This window comes from Ictalurus furcatus, chromosome 3 (assembly GCF_023375685.1).
Source record: "Ictalurus furcatus strain D&B chromosome 3, Billie_1.0, whole genome shotgun sequence".
NCBI classification, from domain to species: domain Eukaryota; kingdom Metazoa; phylum Chordata; class Actinopteri; order Siluriformes; family Ictaluridae; genus Ictalurus; species Ictalurus furcatus.
This window is the reverse complement of record NC_071257.1, coordinates 939,153-955,728: the sequence shown is the minus strand read 5'-3', so window position 1 is coordinate 955,728 and position 16,576 is coordinate 939,153. Positions and strand designations below refer to the sequence as shown.

The 16,576-nt window shown below is 40.4% G+C and overlaps 2 protein-coding genes across 3 annotated transcripts; one reads left to right on the top strand and one right to left on the bottom strand.

Moving 5' to 3' along the window:
- Nucleotides 1-4,502: 4,502 nt before the first annotated feature.
- Nucleotides 4,503-10,560, top strand: plek2 (pleckstrin 2). The gene is made up of 9 exons (XM_053620254.1): nucleotides 4,503-4,649; nucleotides 5,210-5,374; nucleotides 6,116-6,306; nucleotides 6,732-6,823; nucleotides 7,212-7,399; nucleotides 7,512-7,613; nucleotides 7,843-7,926; nucleotides 9,081-9,159; nucleotides 9,394-10,560. Exons 1-9 carry the CDS (start codon nucleotides 4,599-4,601, stop codon nucleotides 9,519-9,521), a joined length of 1,080 nt encoding a protein of 359 aa, XP_053476229.1. The 5' UTR covers nucleotides 4,503-4,598; the 3' UTR covers nucleotides 9,522-10,560.
- Nucleotides 10,561-11,649: 1,089 nt separating this feature from the next.
- On the bottom strand, nucleotides 11,650-15,816 carry si:ch211-10a23.2 (Galectin-related protein A-like). 2 transcript variants are annotated; one of them, XR_008385462.1, is made up of 5 exons: nucleotides 15,627-15,816; nucleotides 14,417-14,505; nucleotides 13,800-13,986; nucleotides 12,259-13,618; nucleotides 11,650-12,163 (listed from the first exon to the last, which is right to left on the bottom strand). XR_008385462.1 is itself a non-coding variant. In XM_053620257.1 (4 exons), exons 1-4 carry the CDS (start codon nucleotides 15,648-15,650, stop codon nucleotides 13,475-13,477), a joined length of 444 nt encoding a protein of 147 aa, XP_053476232.1. In that variant the 5' UTR covers nucleotides 15,651-15,816; the 3' UTR covers nucleotides 11,650-13,474. The 2 variants fall into 2 exon arrangements, 1 of the variants encoding a protein (XP_053476232.1); XM_053620257.1 differs by having other exon boundaries at nucleotides 11,650-13,618.
- Nucleotides 15,817-16,576: the final 760 nt, after the last annotated feature.

The window sequence follows — 16,576 nt, the reverse complement described above, 5'->3', positions numbered from 1 at the left end:
TTAATGAATTTATTGGGTTGTTTCAAATATGAAACATTGCAAAATTCTAAAACTTGTAACGTGTAATAAATAACGTACATCTCCTACACTATTTTAACTCTTGCCTGCTGTCGTTTTTGTGTCTTTTCTTCACCTCCGTGACAAATTCGCCGAATTGTTTCCACTTTCCAGAGAGTAAATCCTCCTATGACAGTTACTGTCGGTTAATAAACACGTCTCACACCCTCTACATTCCAGTAAATGATGCGGGGGTGATTGCTACTTTAAAAAAAAAAAAAAAAAAGGTCATTTTATTCTTGAGAAAAAAATTAAGATGTGTAAGGAAACATTTGGGAACTTGTTAAGAATTTTTCAAGAATTGCACTTAACATTCTTACGAAATTCTTAGTGTTTATCTCAAGACTTCTTTCTTAAGAAGATTTTCGTGAGAGCAGCGGTGTGTGAAATTAAACGCGTCAGTGCTAGGGTTTCTGAACAACATGCAACATTTTGTACATATTATTATTTTTCACTTTTATTTAGAAGTGGTCATGTACAGATGTGTGTAATTAGTAGGAAGTGATAGATCTGTAACATATACAGCAAAAATAATACACAATCATACTATAAAGTGTTATAATGAGCCGTCTGTTTGCCATCTGCTTATTTGATAACGCTTTAATGCTAAAGCAGAATCTGCTCAGTCGTGGTCCTGTGGATGTATCTTTCCACTGATGGCAAGGATAGACGGGTGCCAATACTTTGCAAAGACTGCACAGATCCTTGGACTGTTATTATCCAGCGACGACTTAATACTCTACTTCAATTTGTACTTTTATACTTTTAACTACTTTTTTTTTTTTTTTTTTACTTGAGGATTATTTTTCAGTACTTGTCTCAAACTCTGTCTCTCTCTCTCTGTGTGTGTGTGTGTGTGTGTGTGTGTGTGTGTGTGTGTGTGTGTATATAGGTGTGTTGGTGTGTGCATCCGGGAAACTTTTTTTGACATCATCATTTACGCAAAGGATATTTGAACAGAGTTAATGGTTACTGCTAGACACACACACACACACACACACAGACACAGGTAGCGCCTAACACAGCTGTGGCCAACAAGGATACGTGTGTGTGTCCAAGAGTACTTTTAATTAAAAGAGGATCAGGGTCGTGTCCTGGTTCACCACCTTATATGCAGGATCTGATTTCCACACCAACACACACACACACACACACACACTAAAATAGCAGTGAGAATCAGTCCACTTTATATACAGACTGGTTTTAACTAATAACCCACGAGTATTTACTACATGTGTTATATATTTATTTATTTCCAATACGGCTAGAAGCACGTGAATTTTATAACCGCCCTCTAGCGGTGCTTATAAACAACTACAGCGTTATCACTGTGTTTATACGGCCACCAGAGGGCGACATTACACCATTTTTTTTTTTAAAGGTTGGATTTTCTGATTTTCTTTTCCATCTTAATGTCATACTGTTTATATGGGAGAAAAAAAAAACAATCTTAGTAGTTATTAAAATAACATAATAGTGTATAATCTAATACATATAAATTAAAGAATACAACAAAATGAGTAAGAAATAATAGAAGAGAGTGGTGCAGGGATGACGTATATTTTTTGTTGGCCAACCCGGAAGTTAGCATCACCCTGGTTCCCTCGACGAAAACACAATAGGAATTTTTCCATTGGCTTTTAGATTATTGCCAAAAAACACACTCTGTTACAAAAGTTTCATTCTTAGACGTTTTGTTCATCAAGAAAATCCTCACAAAGGAACACAACTTTTATGAATTTTGAAACCTAAATACAATCGCCAAAAGCTAATAAAAAAAGCTAATGTTAGGCTAGAAACGAACTACACTGCGGTCGGATGACTTCAGTGTCACCACCGCTACGCTTCAGACAACTCTTTCAATCTTTATTTAAAAACAAAAACTACAGTTACAATACAATACAATACTATAAACTGATCAAGCTGGGAAAGTTTGAGTTGGAATAGTTTGCCAGAGCGCGAGGATGAACACGACGAGACTGTAGTAGATGAGTTTTCCTGTTCGGCGTGATGACGTTTAATGTCCCCGACAACCTCCGTAGAACCATTTAGCCACTTGTTAGCGATCGCCTTTTTCAAGTCACGTAAAAGCTTTAAAAATCACGAGTGGGGGTATTGCTGAAGTATTTTATATATGAGAACAAAACGTGAAAATATCTTGAGCTTGTGTTAACCACAGACCTTATTTCAGGCATTTAACCAAAAACCCGGTTGACTTCGGGAAGATGGAACCGGAAGGGCTGCAATGCTAACTCATTTCCGGGTTTTAGGACTAATTCCTGCATCATTCTATAAGTTGACAACGAAACAAAGTAATTAATTATTTCTTTTCGATTAAGTTTGATATCATTTGAGTATTTTCGGCATTAGAGGACAGTTGGTTTTATATCTAAGATTTAATACCGCTATAAGCGCGTGACAGCGGTGTGAATTTTATAGCAGGTCTTTGTCGCCGGCTAGCAGTGTTTATAAACAACTACAGCGCCGTCACTGACTTTATATCGCCGTTAGAGGGCGACATTACACCATTATTTTTTAAAGGACAGCGTGGACCATAGTGCCGATGTTCTTTTTTCACCCTAACGTTATTATCATGTTTGTTTGTTTTTTAAGTCACATTATTTATTAGATTTTTTTTTTTAAAGAGCATTAAAGATCTGTGGTTTGTCGTATAGACTTATCATAAAATTACAATTGCTGGGTGGAGCATTTTTGTTTTTAAAGCTGGGGTTGATATCTGATATCTTAAAAGAAACATCAAGCTTGCTATAAAAAAAAAAATGATATCTTTAATAAAGGTTTATTTAAACATAATTCTGTCTGTTACAGGACATACATGTGGATAAATACTTTCTTGTTAATGTCGAGAATTGAGAAACGTGATTTTATTCACAAACTAGATTTTGGGCAACTTCTACAGGACTCAGAACTTTAAAATAAATAAATAAATAAATAAATAAAAGACAAAGAATTAGTTGCGGCTTTACATTTATGCATTTTATGTTTTTATCCAATATACGTGTAAATATCCTGAAAATGAAACTTCACTTTACAATTAGGTTTGTTTATGGACCGTTTCCCATCACTGTATTTGATATGTTTATAGATCATTTAGAAAACAGAACATTTTTTCCTATTGTTTAATTGGTAACCATGGTGTTTTATGGTTCTGCACTGTAGAATCATCTCCCTGTAGAGTCATCTATGACTCTAAAATGAAAAAGCTCGACTGAAGTGACTCAGATTGCGACACCGCCATCAGGCCGCCTGTGACTCAGTGTTTTTTTTATTATGACTCATAAAAAAAATAGCTACATGTCTGAGAAAGTGCTTACTTTTCTAATCAGTCTACACCTGAGCACTGATGACTCTTAAGTTAGGTTCCGAGTTATTATCACACCACAATGTAATAAGTTTAAATCCCAGGGGTTTTTTTTTCTCACTAAATCAATAAATTTCCATTAAAAATATCTTAAAATGTATTTATTTGGTTGAATGTGGTGTTTAAGACGTAAAACAAAGTGATATTCAGGATTAAATCAAGGTATTCATTGTGATTTATATTATTATCAGTGGAGTGTAAAACGCTTTATGCGTCACATAAACAACTTTTTCAGTCTAGTTAGCTGGAAAAACCCCCCAGTAGAAACCATCACAGAAATTATAATGGTTTCCACTACAAATACCATTACAAACCATCAACCGTTAAAAAATTAGAACCATTACCAAATGTCCAAGGGGATCTAATGGTCCTTAATGGTATCCACTAGACATAACATGCCACCAATAGAAGGCAACAAATTACCAGTAGAGACGCAAAGGGAGTCTTATTACAGTTTGCATTAAAACCAATGCGATTCCCATTATAACCATTAAAACCATTACAAATTCTGTGACAGTTTCTATTGTTTTGCTTTCCCGCAGCAGCGTAGCTAGTGATTCATCTTTGCTAATTAGCAAAGCTAACTTGCTAGCTTGTCTGTAGTCGCCATGTTGCATCTTATTTAACTGCTTTCCCTGCATAAAAACCCTTTAGTTTGATTATTCAGCCCGTTCGCATCAAGAGTCCAAGCTAAGTAGCAACACGTATAGGCGTTAGCTAGCTAGTTTTTTAGTTTTAGTTTTGTATCTTTATGACGTGACAAAGTTATAGCAGTTTAACTTAAGCAATTCGGTAATTACCAATAGGAGTGAGGGACGATGGGGTGTGCTTTTTTTCCCAACTGTAAAATGTTTTGCTGTGCAATTACAAGGCATTTAACATAAAAAAAGAAATGTGTTTTAATTATGACGCTGAAATATTAAGAAGAAACCGAGTTCCAGCTAAAGGAACCGCTCCACCCTGCAGATCCTTCAACCATTTAGGAATGCACTTCCGACACTCCTGCCCTCTGTTTGCACTTCTCTTTAGCTTGGACGCTGTTTCTGTGCCCTGGGGCGTGTGGGGTGGGGTGTGGTGGAGTGATGACGCAATTCACTCTGGGCTATAAAAAAAAAACCCAACCCTCAGTGCTTTGTCAGAACAGCAGACATCAGTAGCCATGGACACGCAGAAGAGCTCTGTTCTCAAAGAAGGCTTTTTGGTCAAGAGGGTAAGTGGTGTTTTTTTTTTTATACTGGACTGATGTGGAAGACGAGTTTTAGACCTGATCCTTTTCTTCGCTGAAGTCTCGTATTCCTCAGTTTGCCGGCAGTAACACTTTTACTTATTAAAGAATGACAACGTGTACTTTTACCTGTTTACACGTGCATTTAATGTTCCTGTTCTCGCTTCCGCTACAGCAGCTATAAACAGCCTTGTGTTTTTTCTCTCTCTGTCTTGAACGTAATAAGACCAAAAACCTGCATCCTGTCACGTTATAGAAAAACCGCGACGTTGAAGCGCTGACACCGGAGACTCCTTCCTGAGAAATATGTTAAGCGAACGAAAAACACGAAAGCACTTCGTCAGATTAACAACGGTAGATCATTACCACACTCCCTGCGGACGAGGCGTTACTATAGAAACGATTATCGCTCGTTAATACGTATAAAGGCCGCGCTCCTGCTGTTGTAGACAGCGAACGATGAATCGACACCTTCTGACCAATCAGAATCCAGAATTCGCCGGCACTGCGGTATTACAATCACCTCTGTTCATCCTTCTCATCAGGGTCACGTGGTTCACAACTGGAAGGTTCGGTGGTTCGTCCTGAAAGCCGAGCAGCTGCTGTACTACAGGTATGAAGGGGGAAAACGGGACTCGTGCCACAGGGGGAGCGTCCCGTTACGCGGATGTGAGATCACCTGTCCTTACCTGGAATACGAAAACAGGCCGGTAAGACAAAGCGACAGAACCCATAGAGTATACAGTACGCTGCTGTAAATGGAATTGTGTACGAAGGATATTTTACTGTTACTCAAAAAAAAAAAATGGCGCCCGGGAGTTTGTTTGTTTTTTACAGCACGTGGACGATTTCAAGGTTCATTATCCAGCACACGCGTACCGGAGATCGAATGAGAATTATAATGTGTGATCGGTCATTTCGACAGTCTCATCGGGCGTGTCTCTGGGATTTGTTCCATCTAGTTCACAGCTGCAGGGTGTTAAAGTTCCACTTATCCAATAAAACGTTGTATTAAACGTCCTGCGTAATTCGGTATTCTGCTCGGACTTGTCAGGAACACGGTGTACGTGTGTGTGTGTGTGTGTGTGTGTGTTTGTGTTTTGTAGTTTAGTGCTCGGGCATCACAGTAACCAGTGTTTTTCCGTATCCAAGCTTGTTGTGGCGTGTGTTGAGTAGTTAAAGAGTCAGTCAGTGGAACAGGGACACACATGGAGACATTACACAATATTTGTTTGAACATGTTTTTAAAAAACAAAAGCTACAAACCTTTATCCTACAATCTCTAATCTCTAAACTTGTTTCACAACAGATTTAGAAAAATGTGTCTTTTAAAAAAAAAAGACAAAACAAAGAGATATTACGATCGTTGAGATGGTGAAGATGTTTGTAATGCGTTTTTGTAAGGAGTCTCCAGTGTCAGTGCTTTTGTAACAGGTGTGTTTGTGTCCTAGCTGGTCCTGAGACTGAAGATCAGCACTTCGGAGGAGTACTTCCTGGAGGCGTGTTCTCGAGAGGAGCGAGACGAGTGGGCCGAGGAGATCGGCGCAGCCGCGAGGAGACTCGGCCCGGTCGACGCTTCGGCTCCTTCTCCGGCCGTCAGGAAATCTTCACGATCGCTCCAGCTCCACAGCGTTAACCTCAGGTGAGGCGGGTTTCGGTCATCGGCGTGTTTATATCATCAGTGCGATATAATACACAACTACACGATATTTTCAGCTCGGACATCAATCACTCATTTCTATTCATATTCATATTATTATTATTATTATATAACGAGGTGAATTCTGGATTCTGATTGGTCAGAAACTGTGACATCAGTAGACGTGTCTGCAGTCGTGCATCTGCGGATCACGTGCACTTGTTCAAATATGTCGTCGCTTCTATAGTAACAGCTCGTTCATTTAAGGAAGGAGTCTCCAGTGTCAGGGCTCACTTGAAGTTTTCCGACATCTTCATGACGGAGATATTTTATTATTATTTTATTATTTCGTATGTACGCGTACGTTTAAATTGAAATTTTTTCCATCCTGAAGTGTGTGTGTGTGTGTGTGTGTGTGTGTGTATCAGTCAGGTGGTGGACTCCATGCATGACGTTCACAGCGGCATTAAGATGAGCAGCCATGTGGAGCAGGGCAGCACCTACATCAACTGCTTCTCAGGTCTGTATCCTTACAACATCCAGCACATACACACACTCACACACACACTCACACGCACACACACTCGGGTATATGTCGAGTGCAAAAGTTTGCATCATTTTACTTTCAAATAATGAAACCCGGAAGACATTTAATGAATAAGTTCTGTTAATAAGAACCGTAGCGAACTGAGGAACGCGTAGATTCAGGAGATCCTGATTTCCTCCTCCAAAATAAATACAATACAAACTGTATATCATCGCACTACTAATACACATGATATATTTTCTCCCTTTTGTTTCTTTTAATCCTGTTTGAAGTGTAAGGTGGAGTATAATAACAGTCTGTTGTGTGTGTGTGTGTGTGTGTGTGTGTGTGTGTGTGTGTGTGTGTGTGTGTGTGTGTGTAGGCTCGGCAGTGGTGGACTGGTTGGTGTTCACTCAGCTGGCTCTGACTCGGGTGGAGGCCGTGACTCTGGCGTCGGCTCTGCTCGATGAAGGCTGCGTGAGAGCTGTCGGAGTGAAGAGCGTAGCCGCCGTGAGGAACGGCGCTCTCGGAGAACAGTTCATCGACGATTCTACAGCTCTCTACAGCTTCGTACGTCTTCCTGCTCCTGTCGTAACGTTCCCGAATGAGCAGATGTGAGGAGCCAGGGCTGTTTTGTTTTAACTATAAATGTGTGTGTGTGTGTGTGTGTGTGGGACATCAGGCTGCGAGCTTTAAGAAGCGGGGGAGTATGAAGTCGGAGAAGTCCGTGTCTGCGGTGGAGCTGAGTGGAAGAGTGCAGAAGAGAGGATACCTGGTCAAACAGGTGAGTAAAAGAAGACACAGAAATGCCGGCTTTAAATTAGGCTTGAGGATCTAAATCAGACCGTCATCATCATCATCATCATCATCATCATCATCAAATCTTCAGGGTTAGAACTCCATCGTAAGGATGGACTACAGGATAGATCCTGTATCACACGGACAGAGAGACAACATCATGGGTTTCTCACTTGTGAATGTGTGTGTGTGTGTGTGTGTGTGTGTGTGTGTAGGGACACAATGTTAAGAACTGGAAGGTGCGACTCTTCGTGCTGAGGTCGGACCCAGGTTTCATACACTACTACGACCCAAGCAAGGTGAGATCACTGACGTCAAATACGTTTACGCCTTCAGAGCCGAAACTATTCATCGATCCACCCTGATCCCAGATTTCCCCACACGGCTGCGCCGATTGATAACAGTAACATCAAAACAGAGAATAAAACGTTTTAAAAATGGTCACAGTATTAATGTGTGTGAGATCTTAATGAGGAATAGAAAGGCTAAGTTTACGAAGGGTTTTAACAGAATTCTAAAACCAAACCAGTCGGTTATTATATTTACATACACGGACCATTCGAGTACGGACTTCCTTCACGTCATGAAGGATGATGGTCTGTTCCCGGCTAACGTGCAACGCTTTATTTCTTCCGGAGATATTGAAAAACAAGGCCAGGTTTACATGAATGCGCTCGTTTTAATGCGTTACGGTTTCCGTAGCAACGGCTCATTGGCATTCGCGATTCTCATTCGCGCCACATAAACGCATTAAAAACCGCGTGTGATTATTGACGTGGTGATGTTTTCTGTGAATGTGACGTTCACGGAAGGAGTCTCCAGTGTCAGTGCTTCTGTATCGGTCTTGTATAAGTTTCGCGCCACGTTCGGGACAGAGGAGTTTACGCTTCTTTGTGGTTTCTTGTTTTCGTTTGAATAATTCCGAGAGGGAGAAAAACGGAGACCGTGACGAAGGGACGAACGTTTCTAGCTGCTCCGACGTCAGGGGGAGCTTGTTTTGTTGACGTTCCACGACGTTAAATGTAACCGTACGCAGAAAAAAAGAAATAAGATACAGGAATAAAACACTTCAGAATAACTTTAAACCTTTAAAGTATCTCGCACTGAAAATGACAGGATTTTCCTAACTCTGGCAAATAATGATAACGAGTCTTTATTGGTCACATGTACAATAGAGCACAGTGGAAGTCTTTTCTTCGCATACCCCAGCCTGTCAGGAAGCTGGGGTCAGAGCACAGGGTCAGCCATGATACAGCGCCCCCTGGAGCAGAGAGGGTTAAGGGCCTTGCTCAAGGGCCCAACAGCTTGGCAGTGCTGAACCCCTGACCTTCCGATCAGTAACCCAGAGCCTTAACCGCTAAGCCCCCACTGCCCATAAATAACACTTTGAGCTTTGTTGCTATGTTGTTGCTCTCGATTGTGTACTGACTTGTCTACTTCCTGTGTTCCTCAGGATGACATCACTCCTGCCGGCGGGTTCTCTTTACGCGGCTGTCTGGTTTCCTCTCTGGATGACAATGGCGTACCCTCAGGTGTGTGTGTGTGTGTGTGTGTGTGTCAACATAATTACAGGTAGATTATCAGTCAACAATATTGCACAGTATATATTAAAGGATGTCCAGGTATAATGTTATAGCACAGCGGGAATGTTTTACAGAGCTGTAATGTTTTTTCTGCATGCCCAGACGGGTCAGACGAGAGGCAGATTACAGCTAAACGATAACGCCGCTGTGTGTGTGTGTGTGTGTGTGTTTGGTCATGTGCAGGTGTGAAAGGTAAAATCCAGGGGAACTTATTTAAGATCATCACTCAGACGGACAGACATTACTTCATCCAGGCTCCCACACACCAGGAGAAGATGGAGTGGATCAAAGCCATCAAGCAGCAGACGTAAAGATGTGGTTAGCCCGAAAGGCAGCTGACGTCACGGTGCGGTCAAGCCTTTCACGCCCAGATCACGTCCTGCGTGATCATGATTGTAGCACTGAGTTTTACAAACCCCAAAATATATTCAACGCATCAATTCAGAACCATTAGCTAATACTTCACTGTTTTGTCGTGACACCTAGTTACGATGAGAGACGAAAATGCTAGAGACTATTATTTAAGAAAGACAAAACTTATTTAACATTCGTTTAATGGATTTTACGTGCGAAACCCGAGAAGCTCTGCAGCGGTTTATCCAGCTCCATGCTGATGGCCTTTGCTAGTGTATCTGCAGCTCTGAAGACCACAAGGAAGCTCATCCTGCTGGCAGGACAATATATTCATAACGTTCACGTCCATTTGACAGTCACTAGACGTTTCAGTGGCTGGATGTGAAATCCACTACAGACTGCCATCAGCTGTTTCTTTAACTTTCTTTAACTTATTCTCACTCTAAGCACTTTTTTTATTGTCTTCTGCGAAACTCCTTGAATGTTTGCAGTATGTACAGTAATACTAGTTTTATACCGAGCAAGACTTTTAGTGTTAATGTAATATTTTTATCTGCTTTTATACGGATCAGTTATCACCAGGTACGTGCCGGTATTACCCTGTCATATCACGCGGTACTATATTGTTATGATGCTGTATTCAATTTAAATACAATAAAATAAAGCACTAAACTCATGAAAAGGTTTCAGAGTTATCTTTTAAAGCATGTAGAGTAGCGAGGGGTGAAAGTGACGGGTGAAAGACTAAATGGGAGGGGGATCAAGAAAGAAAGAAAGAAATCAAAAAGATGTTTTATAAAAAAACAAACAATTAATATTGATATAAAAAAAAATGAAAGTTAAAAAGAGAAAAATAAAAAAAAACTGTTAAGTGACAAGAAAAATAAATAAACATAATATGTTTCCTGAGTGAATTCTTTGCTCATACGGAGTTGAAAATATATTTCTATAAAAAAAAAAAAACAACAAAAAAAAAGGGTTTATGTTCACGGTTTGAAATATAAAAAAAAAAAAAAAAAAAAAAAGAAGTTAAGCAAGAGAGACATTGAAAAATGAAAGAAAGGCATTGGAGAAATGAATATAGAAAGAAAAGAAAAAACACATCACACAGTGTTTTCGTGAAAGAAAGAAAGAAAGAAAAACACTTTCTGAAAATGAATACTGTACTCGTAAGGAGTTGATGGAGGACTGACGGGGGAAAAAAATTGAAAAATACTGAAACATATACGTGTTTATTTCCATGATTTGAAAGGATGGGGTGATTATACACAAGCAAGAGAGGAGGACAATGAAAACAGGAAGAAATGAGAGGAAATGCATGTGCAAAGAAATGAAATAAATGAACAAATACGCAGCCGTCCACAAGTGTTCAAGAAAGAAAGAAAGAAAGAGTAAAGGAGAAATGAATGTCTTGAATAAATACTGTGCTTACAAGGTGTTTAAAAAAAGTGAAACGATAAAAGACAGAAAGAAAGAAAGAAGGTGAGGACTGTGTGAGTTAAAAGCGAAGCAGCTGATTGGTTGGTACAGAGTGACATCACCGGTGGCAGTTAAATATCAAATTTACAAACCTTCTGTTACTGCATTTAAATAAAAACAACTTATAATTGAATAGTTTTAAAAGATATGATGTTTATAAAAATCAGCAATTCCATTACACACCACTTGTTGAAATTATTTATTTAAAAAGATCACTGCGGAAAATAACTAACAAGAAATGTGATCAAAGAGAAAGTGTGAGCTGTGGGTTTAAAGCGACGCTGCTGATTGGTCGGCTCAGTGTGACATCACCAGCGGCAGCCGGGGCTCAAGTGTATGTACAGTCCATTACTGTATTTTAATAAAATAAAACAATTAAGCTTTGAATCTTTAATTACTTTAAAAGGAATGCAGTTTATAAAATCCATATTTCCAAAAACACGTCTAAAAGTGTCTAAAAAAAAAAGAAGCAGTTTTTTTTATATATAAAAAAGCAGTGAAGAAAAAGTGTAGAAAAGTAACAATAATATTAAAAAAAAAAAAAAGAAGTGCGATGGACCGTCCTCTAGTGACAGTGAAGCTCATGAGCAGTAACACGACAACATGTCAGCGCTTTTCAAAAAGACGTTTATTGTTTTTATACGGAATCAAAATCACACAAAGGCATCTTGAGAGACGTTTGGTTGTTTTTGTTTCTCGATCAGAGACGTCGATATCGTGTGCCGTGCGTTCGTCATGTCGATGCGAACAGGCGAACTCTAATGCAGCATACGTGAACTTCCGAGTGTGTGTTAAAAGTGTGTATCGTAGGCAAGTGTGTGAGACACACACACACACACACACACACACCCCACCCTGTTCTTTAGCACCATGTAAGATATTGCATCAGAAATCTCTCAGAGAGCTTTCTGAAGTTAGTCAGGTTGTATTTTTACTACTTCCATGAAGACAGTGTAGCCACACACACACACACACACACACACACACACACACACACGCACGCACTTGTCAAGGCACTTCTGTTGGAATACGAAAGAGCCAAAGGTCAAGGTCAAAGTCAAGGTTGTAGCAGGTAGCAGTACATCTCAGAGATTTTCTTTGCCTCCTTTGAAGTAGCAGTCTGTAAATGTGTTTAAAAAAAAGAAGGTGTGTTATTTAATTAAAAGCGTGCTTATTTAGTCTAACGTAGTCAGGGTTATTGATGATGAATCATACATTTCAGCTCCTGGTTTGCATCACTGAAACAACGTCCACGTGGATATTCTGGAAAACAACATATTCTCTGCGCTTTGGTCAGTGTTGAAACGCCGTCCTTAAATGCTAAATAAACATCTCCTTACAGAAACGTTCAGAATACCATACAGTGCATCCGGAAAGTATTCACGGCGCTGAACGGTGAGAAAAGTTTGTTTGAAATCTAAAAATAAAAAAAATTTAAAAAATAAAAAAAAGCACAGGTACATAAGTATTCACAGCCTTTGCCATGACACTCAAAACTGAGCTCGGGTGCGTCCTGTTTCCACTGATCATCCTTCAGATGTTTCTACAACTCGATGGGAGTCCACCTGCGGTAAATCCAGTTGATTGGACATGATTTGGAAAGGCACACACCTGTTTTTAATAAATTTGCTAAAGATTTCAAACAAACTTCTTTCACGTTGTCATTATGGGGTATTGTTTGTAGAATTTTGAGGAAAATAATGAGTTGAATCCATTTTGGAATAAAGCTGTAACATAACAAATATGTGGAAAAAGTGAAGCGCTGGGAATACTTTCCTGAAGCGCTGGGAATACTTTCCTGAAGCGCTGGGAATACTTTCCGGATGCACCGTATATGATTACGATTACGCAGTTTTAATCTAGCATCTTCTGTATAAGTCCCTCTGGATTAGCCGTTACTATAGAAACGATAAGCGCGTTAATAGACAGCTGTGACTTCCAGCTGCACTACTGTCAGAGCTGCTCTTTTAGAAAATTAACCAACACCTTCTGACCAATCAGAAGCTAGAATTTGATGGCGCTGAGGGACAAGATGCGTTACTGCCACCTACTGGTCCGGCATGGCCTTTTACAGAAGCCCTGTGGATTGCAGAGCGAAGAATTTGTTGACATTTTTTTTTTAAACACAGGAGAACAACGAATGTGTTTCCAGAAATATCCATACGCGTGTGCGTGAGGTCTGAGTGTTACACAGGGGTATAGATCACAGTTGACTGGAGCTTTGGAATATTTTGCATTCTGTATTAGAATCCGTGTGCAGTTTTCCTGACTCGATGGTCGGCACAGAGGGTCAAAGGGAGGGTCTAAAGGAGGGTCATTTACGTGAAAGAACTAAGTGCGTCAATGGTCTGCAGTTATCTTATGAGTGCCTGTGTGTGTGTGTGTTGTTTTTGTTTTTTGTTTTTTGTTTTGGATGAGGACTCCTGTGTTTTCATGCAACTTTGGTGAGCTGCAGATCTCCACCCACGCGCAGGGACGTGAGGGACGCCAGCTGGGTCACTCTGTGTGTGAATCCACATAACGGTTGACCATCCACCAGGATCCGGAACTGCTGGTGTTCACACACAATCTCCATCTGAGAGAGAGAGAGAGAGAGAGAGAGAGAGAGAGAGAGAGAGAGAGTTGATTATTTTCATATAACAACACGCTTCCAAATGTTTAATGCTTTATTTGAATTCTTCCTTCACCATTGCCCATATGGTTAGTATTAAGACTGACACTAAGTGCAGTTTCACCTGAATATCCCAAAACCTTACTTTAAAAGACTCTCCAGCAGCAAAAGGGAAGAAAGAGAGGTTGCTTTCCTCCGTTCCCCACTTCCCGTTCAATCGGTAATTGCGGATCACGGCCCTTTCCGGGAACTTGATCGTCAGCTGCAACCCCACGTCACCCTCCTGCTCCTCGTCACCTTCTCGAGGTGGGCAGGACACCGTCACCATCATACTGCACGATAGTCAAGCATTGCATCAGAAAAATACCCCCTATTCACTTTTTACTGCACTGCTCTGGGAATTTTTTAGACTATGGCAAAAATGTTTCTCTCATTTCTCAGCAGAAACTTTAAATAAACTAGAATAAATGAACTGTCACCAATTCTAGTCATCCTTCTTTAGAGAGAAATGAGCGGTGGGTGCATTTATTTCCCAAATAAGGCCAAAGCTGCAGAGTATCTCTTTTAACATCTGGCAGAACAAAATCTGCATGGGATATGCTTTTTTCCCCCGGGCTGGCACTGGCGCCATGACTGGGAATTACAGAAAGAGCGACTCCAATGTGCTCCTGTGTAAAGGATTTTCCAGACTGTCCAGCACTGATTGTGTGCGAAGTGTGTGTGTGTGTGTGTGTGTGTGTGTGGGTGTGTGTGACATTGTACCTTCTTGGCTGTTTGTGAATGATGCCCATCACTATGATTCTCATAGCAGGACGCAGACCTCCTTTAATCTGACCAACATAATCCTTCTCCTGCACACAGAGACGTACATGGATGGAAAAGTAACCACAGACATTTAACACTAGCAAACCACTAATATTCATTAGCCGAAACTGAAGGGGGAAAAAAAAGATGCTAGAAACAAATGGCTGAGAAGTAAAGCGATTAGAAAAGCAAAAGGGGAAAACACAATTTTGTACATAAACAGAACAGGTGGAAAAGTATGAGCTTTGCTCTCAGGTTGCCAGATTTGTTTCAGTTTTCAAAAAATGAGCCAGCAAATAAGCAGCATCTCATGCCCATAACTGACTAAGCAAATAACAGAAGCAAAAAAACATGAACGTAAATTTTAATATCAAATAAAAAAGAGACCACTGATAATTAACCAGCTGTCTGTGTGGTTCTTCCCATGTTCACATGGTTCTTCTCTGGGTTTGGTGTAACCGAGTGTGAATGTGTATATGTGTGTGTGTGTGTGTGTGTGTGTGTGTGGTGTCCTGAGATGGACTTGTGTCCTATCCACGGTGTATTCCTCACCGCTCATGCACAGTGTTCCCGGGATAAAGTGCTCACCATCATAAACCATCGACCGATAACAAATCATTTACAGCACAAAAGAATCCAATAAATCCAATACAATTCAAATCCAATAACCAGTAACCATGCTCATGAATAAACACTGAACAAATCCACAATAAGGATCAAAGGAATAGCAAAGATCAGGGAACAATAATGAATAAATATTATAATAACCAATCATGGAAAACCTGCATTCAAGTCTAATACCCTGTAGTGAATAACAGATAAACAATAAGGACTCAACAATCAAACGAACAGAAGCAGTAACCACAATGCTAATCAGCAATAATGTGGAAATAAAATGCAGTAAAGCAACAATACATTCATAAACAAAAGCCTGGTGCGCTTCCGGAATAAAAGATTTCAAAATAATATATATTTATATTTATATTTATATTTATGAGTGACCCAGGGAAAGTGCAGTAATGCAGCGGTGCTATAATCAGCTAACACCTTGTGTGTGTGTGTGTGTGTGTGTGTGTGTGTGTGTCTGTGTGCTAATAAAGCAATTACATCGCATTGTAATGTGTGGAATTGAACACGGCACAGAAATAATACTGAATGAAACACTTACACTCCGCGGTGTTGTGTCAGACATGCTCCCTTCTGTCCAATCCTCTCACTTATAATAATACTGATAATAATTATTATGTAGCGTTTAAAGCCCGCGTTTAAACTCCGCCTCGGATACCGTCTCACTGGCACACCCGCGTTCCCATGGAAACCGTCTCCGTGGAAACGCGACCGGTCGCTGTGACGACAAGCTGCAGATTCCAAAATCTATTTCGTGCTTCACGCATAAAAAAATGCAGTGAGCTCAATAGACCTCCAATTGCTTGGCTGGAGATATTATTATTATTATTATTATTATTATTATTATTATTAGTAGTAGTAGTAGTAGTAGTAATGATAATATTATATTTTCACGTCATCTCCAGTAAGCACCATATCCTGCTCAGGGTTATGATGGATCCGGAAGCAGAAAAAATTCACCCACCCCAGTCACCATGTACACACACTTTCACACACTACATTCACACCTACGGGCAATTTATCCTAGCCAATCCGCCTACTTGTATGTTTTTGGACAGTAGGAGTAAACCGGAGAACCCGGGGAAACATGCACAGAACATCCACACAGACAATGACCACAGATTCAAATCCTGGAGCTGTCAAGTGACAACACAAGCTGCTGCACTGGTTAACATGTTCGCCTCACACCTCCGGGGTTGAGGGTTTCCTCCGGGTACTCCGGTTTCCTCCCCCAGTCCAAAGACATGCAATGGTGGGCTGATTGGCGTGTCCAAAGTGTCCGTAGTGTATGAATGGGTGTGTGAGTGTGTATGTGATTGTACCCTGCGATGGATTGGCACCCTGTCCGGGGTCTACCCCACCTTGCGCCCCATGCTCCCTGGGATAGGCTCCAGGTTCCCCCGTGACCCTGAAGAAGGATAAAGCAGTATAGAAGATGGATGGGATGGATGGAACATTCATATTAGTACCATTAATTATAGCAACAATATC